General features: G+C 59.4%; 1 protein-coding gene across 1 annotated transcript; it reads left to right on the top strand.

Moving 5' to 3' along the window:
• Positions 1–2,764: 2,764 nt before the first annotated feature.
• TRIL (TLR4 interactor with leucine rich repeats) lies at positions 2,765–5,422 on the top strand. Its single transcript, XM_049781863.1, has one exon. The coding sequence runs from the start codon at positions 2,868–2,870 to the stop codon at positions 5,331–5,333; it is 2,466 nt and encodes an 821-aa protein (XP_049637820.1). The 5' UTR covers positions 2,765–2,867; the 3' UTR covers positions 5,334–5,422.
• Positions 5,423–5,804: the final 382 nt, after the last annotated feature.

Here is a 5,804-nt window from a genome sequence, read left to right as displayed (position 1 = left end):
ATGATAGACTCTATCCTAGGCTTTATCCTAGGATCTGTGCAAAACCCAAGACCAGCAACTACAGAAGACTGATTAAAACAACAGTGATGGAACAGAAATTCTAGAACCGTAAAGAAAGACTCCATCCTAGGCTCCATCCTATGACCTGTGAAAATACCAAGATCTCTAGTTACAGAGGCCTGATTTTATCATCCACGACTGAGCAGCAAGTTTCCAGACACCACAAAAGGATTTAGAGGAGAGTAAAAGAGCATGTACAGAGACTATAGTTATTCACATGACAGTATACTTCAAGGGTGAAGAAACCCTGTATCTCTTAGGCCAAGGGAATGCCCTTTCTAATCTCCCCAATTTTTACTGTGCCTATGCCAAAAAAAAGAACCACTAATTATTTTTTGTTATTGTTGTTTTTTTTTATTTTTTTTTTTCAGTTTTTTCCTTTGTTGTGTTTTTATTTTGGGATCCTGGTTATTGTTTGGTTGTTTTTATTGCTGTGGTGCTTTTCGGGTTTTTTTTTGTATTGTTGTTATGTTTTTATTTCTTTTTCCCTTTCTGCTCTTAAATTAATATATATAGCCTCTAGAAGAACTCCTCCGTGTTTTGCTTATTCAATTTTTGCCTCCCCCATTTTTTCTTTCCTTCAAACAGAACCACATAACTTGAACTATCTTGTTCTGCCTCATAAATTGAAAAGAAAATAATGGAGGGTACCAAGACCAAACAGTTGTATTAATATTAAAATGTAGAAATGTAGAGTAGAAATTAAAAATGATCGGATTTAAACACCAAATCCAAAGTCAACGACAACAGAATTGATCCCAATCTACAACAAGCTAGACACATAGGGGACCACTTATACTAGCAGCCGGGGGGGCGGGGGGGGGGGAAGGGGGAGGGAAAGGAGGGGGATACAGGATGATCCTGGGAACAAGGGTGGAGGGAGGGCAATATTGGTGGTGGGAATGCCCCTGATTCAATGTCACTATGTACCTAAAATTACTGTGAAAGATTTGTAATCCACTTTGGTCAAAATAAAAATTATTAAAAACAAAAACAACAACAACAAAAAAAAATCCAGGGCGAGCAGCAGCACGTTTGTGGCACTGAATTCCCAACTGGTTAGTTGAGAATTGCTGGTGAGGTCCCTGTGACTCCTGAGCACTGTTTTGGAGCCCCTCCCCTTCTCAAAAAAGACCATCGGCCTCTCACCTGTTACCTGACCTCTTCCTGCCTTGCCTTTCTCCTAGACTGCCAGACTCATTGTGAGAATGTCTTTTTAGTTTTAACACAAAGTTCTAATTTTTTTTCACATTTTCTGAACAGGTGTGTGGAGTCAGGGTGGAGTCATTCTCTTCAGTCAGACTGCTGTCATGAACAGATAGTAACTAACAACTATTGTCCATCCCCATTTCCAGCTACGCTCCCTTCCCAATTGAGAAATAAAAGAAAATATTTTCCCAGCTGAGCCAGAATTTGAAGATTATTGCAAGCCCAGGCATCAGGTAGGAGAGGGCTCAGAAAAATAGCAATTCTTCCCAGTGCAGGTTCTTCTATATCCAAACACCAGCAGCTCCTACCCCAAAGACCACCAAGATGGAAATCCATGGGAACAAGTTGCCTAACTCTGATGGAGACGTTCCCCAGGGATAGAGCCAGTGCTAAGTTTCCCCTGAACTCTCTTGCAAGGTTCAGCAAATAGATTTGAGAGTCCTACAACTGGGGTGGAGATGGGGGTGGGGAGTGGGGGGAAGGGGGTCGGTGCAAGGCCTGGGTTACTAGTCCCACATCTCACCCATCAACAGCCAGAAAAGTTCGAAGGTGCCCTCTAAAAGGCACACAAGGTGGAGAGGACTTTGCGTATGATTTCATCTCCTGGGGTACTCTAGCAGGCCCGGTGCTCTCCCCACTTTCTGCAGGTCCTCACTTGGAAACGCAAGTGACCTAGAAACTATGAGTGGAAGAGGCTGGGGTGCAAGTCTGAAAGAGAAAGGTCTCTCTGTCTGCAGCTCTCATTCGCGGATCCAATAATCCACCCACGCCCACAGTCCAGCCTGTCCGACCCGTACAGCTGTTTTTAATCCCTACTTTTCTCACTTGGCGTCCCGGGCTCTGGCTGACCAGACGCGGAGCCACTTAGCGTTTCCTCCTCCTCCCCCAGCCGGGTCTGTCCTCCCTCTGCCGTCTCCTCTTTCTCCTCTTGCGTCCCCCCGGGGGTGCAGAGTGTGGGAAGAACGAATTTCCGCTGGGTTTGCTCGCCACTCGCAGGCTACCCGAGGGTCCCTTCCGGACACAGCCTGTCCACCCCCGGCTCCACCCGGGCCCCCCGCGCTCCGCGGCTCAGACGGGAGAGCGCGAGGAGTCCGGCGCGGCGGTGGGGCGCCGAGCCGCCGAGCCTCCTCCGGGGGGGGGGGTGCAGCAGCCAAGCCGCGCCCCGAGGAAGCTCTTGGAAGGACTCCCGCGCGCAGCTGGGGAATCCGCTCGGTGGAGCGAATCCGTGCCAGGGAATCCAGCTCTCCGGCCTCGAGCTGCAAACACAAAGCGCCGGGTTTTGCAGGATCCCTCCCTCCGAGGACCTGCCCCACGCCCCCGACGCGCACCCCAAGGAACTCGCAACTGTTCGCTGCAGAAATGCAACAAGTTGCACCCCGAGCTCGCGGAGCGCAGCGCGCCGCCTGACTTGGCAAGGCGAAGGCCGCCTGCGGAGACCCGGTCCAGGCGCTGGACAAAGGGAGGAGGGGCTGGACGGCGCAGCGGAGTCTGAAGGAGGCCTTTCAGCAACTCTTGGGGAGGCCAGGGGGAATGCAGAGGAGACGCGGCGCCTGCGGGCGAAGAGGACGACCGTGCCGCAGCGCGCGGGGCTGGCGGCGATGGAAGCTGCCCGTGCGGCGCGCTTCTGGCTCGTGGTGTGCAGCTGTCTCTCGCTCGCCCCGAGGGCCGAGCCCCTGTGCCCGGAGCGCTGCGACTGCCAGCACCCTCAACACCTCCTGTGCACCAACAGGGGGCTCCGCGCCGTGCCCAAGACCAGCTCTTTGCCGACTCCCCTGGACGTGCTCACGTACAGCCTCGGCGGCAACTTCATAACCAACGTCAGCGCCTTCGACTTCCATCGCCTGGGGCAGCTCCGACGGCTGGACCTGCAGTACAACCAGATCCGGTGGCTGCACCCCAAGACCTTCGAGAAGCTCTCGCGGCTGGAGGAACTCTACCTGGGCAATAACCTCCTGCAGGCGCTCGCTCCGGGCACGCTGGCGCCGCTGCGCAAACTGCGCGTCCTTTATGCCAACGGGAACGAGATCGGCCGGCTGAGCCGCGGCTCCTTCGAGGGCTTGGAGAGTCTGGTGAAGCTGCGCCTGGACGGGAACGCCCTGGGGGCGCTGCCCGACGCCGTCTTCTCGCCGCTGGGCAACTTGCTCTACCTGCATCTGGAAGCCAACCGGATCCGCTTTCTGGGCAAGAACGCCTTCGCCCAGCTAGGCAAGCTGCGCTTCCTCAACCTCTCCAACAACGAGCTGCAGCCCTCGCTGCGCCACGCGGCCACCTTTGCGCCTCTGCGCGCGCTCTCCGCGCTCATCCTCTCCACCAACAGCCTGCAGCACCTCGGGCCGCGCGTCTTCCAGCACCTGCCGCGCCTCGGCCTGCTGTCGCTGCAGGGCAACCGGCTCACGCACCTCGCTCCCGAGGCCTTCTGGGGCCTGGGGACCCTGCGCGAGCTGCGCCTGGAAGGCAACCGGCTGAGCCAGCTGCCGGCCACGTTGCTGGAGCCTCTGCAGAGCCTGGAGGCGCTGGACCTGAGCGCCAACGAGCTGACGGCGCTGCACCCCACGACCTTCGGCCGCCTGGGCCGGCTGCGCGAGCTCAGCCTGCGCGACAACGCCCTGAGCGTCCTCTCCGGGGACATCTTCGCCGCCAGCCCGGCTCTGTCCCGGCTGGATCTCGACGGCAACGGCTGGACCTGCGACTGCCGCCTGCGGGGTCTGAAGCGCTGGATGGGGGACTGGCACGCGCAGGGCCGGCTGCTCACGGTCTTCGTGCAGTGTCGCCACCCGCCGGCCCTGAGGGGCAAGTACTTGGATTACCTGGAGGACCGGCAGCTGCAGAACGGCTCTTGCGCCCAGCAGCCGGCTGGCTCTGCATCCCCGACCGCGGAGGCCCTAGATGCATCCTCTGCCCAGGAGACGCAGCGCCCTGCTAGGGGACCCCCGGAGACGGAACGTCCTGCTAGGGGACCCCCGGAGCAGCTACCTCGGCTGCCACAGGCACACCAGCGGGGGCCACTTCTGCCTGGGGTGGTCCGCGACGGGAACGCCAGAGAGCTCACGAGCAACCGCAGTGCTCCGAGACTGAGCCGGCGGGGCCCGGGGCTCCAGCAGCCGGGCCCCTCCGCGTCGGAGGCCGCCGCCCCGGCGCCACCCCCCGTAGACCGTCTCAAGCACCCGAGGCCCGGACGCCCCACCCCGGCCGGTGCAGCCCGCGGGGAACGGGCACCCACCCTGGAGGCGGCGGCTGGCTCGGAGCCCCCGCGGGCCAGCAGCCAACCCTGGTCGCGCGCGGCCGCACAGCAACAGCAGCTGCAGGAGGAGAGCGGCGCGCAGCCCGACGGCGCGGGCCGCCTGCCGCCTGTGGTCTCGGACCCGTGCGACTTCAACAAGTTCATCCTGTGCAACCTGAGCGTGGAGGCCGTGGGCTCCGACAGCGCCCTGGTGCGCTGGGCCGTGCGCGAGCACCGCAGCCCCCGGCCGCAGGGCGGTGCACGCTTCCGCCTGCTCTTCGACCGCTTCGGGCAGCAGCCCAAGTTCCACCGCTTCGTCTACCTGCCCGAGCGCAGCGACTCGGCCACGCTGCGCGAGCTGCGCGGGGACACCCCCTACCTGGTGTGCGTGGAAGGGGTGCTCGGGGGCCGCGTGTGCCCGGTGGCGCCGCGGGACCACTGCGCCGGGCTGGTCACCTGGCCCGAGCCGGGCCGGCAGGGCCACGTCGACTACCAGCTGCTGACCTTGGCCTTGCTGGCGCTCAACGCGCTGCTGGTGCTGCTGGCCTTGGCGGCCTGGGCGTCGCGCTGGCTGCGGAGGAAGCTGCGGGCCCGGCGGAAAGGCGCGGCGCCGGTGCATGTGCGGCACATGTACTCCACCCGACGGCCGCTGCGCTCCATGGGCACCGGCGTGTCCGCAGACTTCTCCGGCTTCCAGTCGCACCGGGCGCGCACCACGGTGTGCGCGCTCAGCGAGGCGGATCTCATCGAGTTCCCCTGCGACCGCTTCATGGACAGCGCCGGGGCAGGCGCGGGGGGCAGCTTGAGGCGGGACGAGCATCTTCTGCAACGCTTTGCCGACTAGGGTCCGAGGGGAAGATCTCATTTTTTTTTTTTTTGCCTCCATTAATGCAAGTGGCAGAGAGGCCACCTAGAGCGGGCAGTGCCTTCCTTCCTTCCCAGGTCCCTGCCACTCATGTCAAAGTGACCCCTTGGGACGCATGGACTGTGACCTCCAGAGGCGGGAGACCTGGGTGCAGCTCTTAAAAGGTTTTTGTGGCATTTCAAGGCCACAGCCTGTCCTCCTGTGGGGGTGGGGTGGTGTAGGGAAGGGTTGCTCTAGCCCCCCCGCCCAGGGTGACAGAGAGATTTGGGTGCATGGCTTTTGTTTTGGTGGATGTGGAGCTGAGTTTTCCTTCTATTTAAGGAACAGGAAACGTATTAAGCATTACAAAAGAGACTTGGCAACTGGCCCCGCTGGCCTGGTGGTCTCTGCCAAGAAGGGCAATGTTGTAAACAGGTGGTGAAGTTTCTATACTCACAAGCGAACTCTTTA

This window comes from Suncus etruscus, chromosome 10 (genome assembly GCF_024139225.1).
Source record: "Suncus etruscus isolate mSunEtr1 chromosome 10, mSunEtr1.pri.cur, whole genome shotgun sequence".
Classification (NCBI taxonomy): Eukaryota; Metazoa; Chordata; class Mammalia; order Eulipotyphla; family Soricidae; genus Suncus; species Suncus etruscus.
This window is presented reverse-complemented; position numbering and strand designations above follow the sequence as displayed.

What these genes read in the sequence shown, in the direction of transcription:
- TRIL (XM_049781863.1), top strand. Translation starts at nt 2,868, where the DNA reads ATGGAAGCTGCCCGTGCGGCGCGCTTCTGGCTCGTGGTGTGCAGCTGT.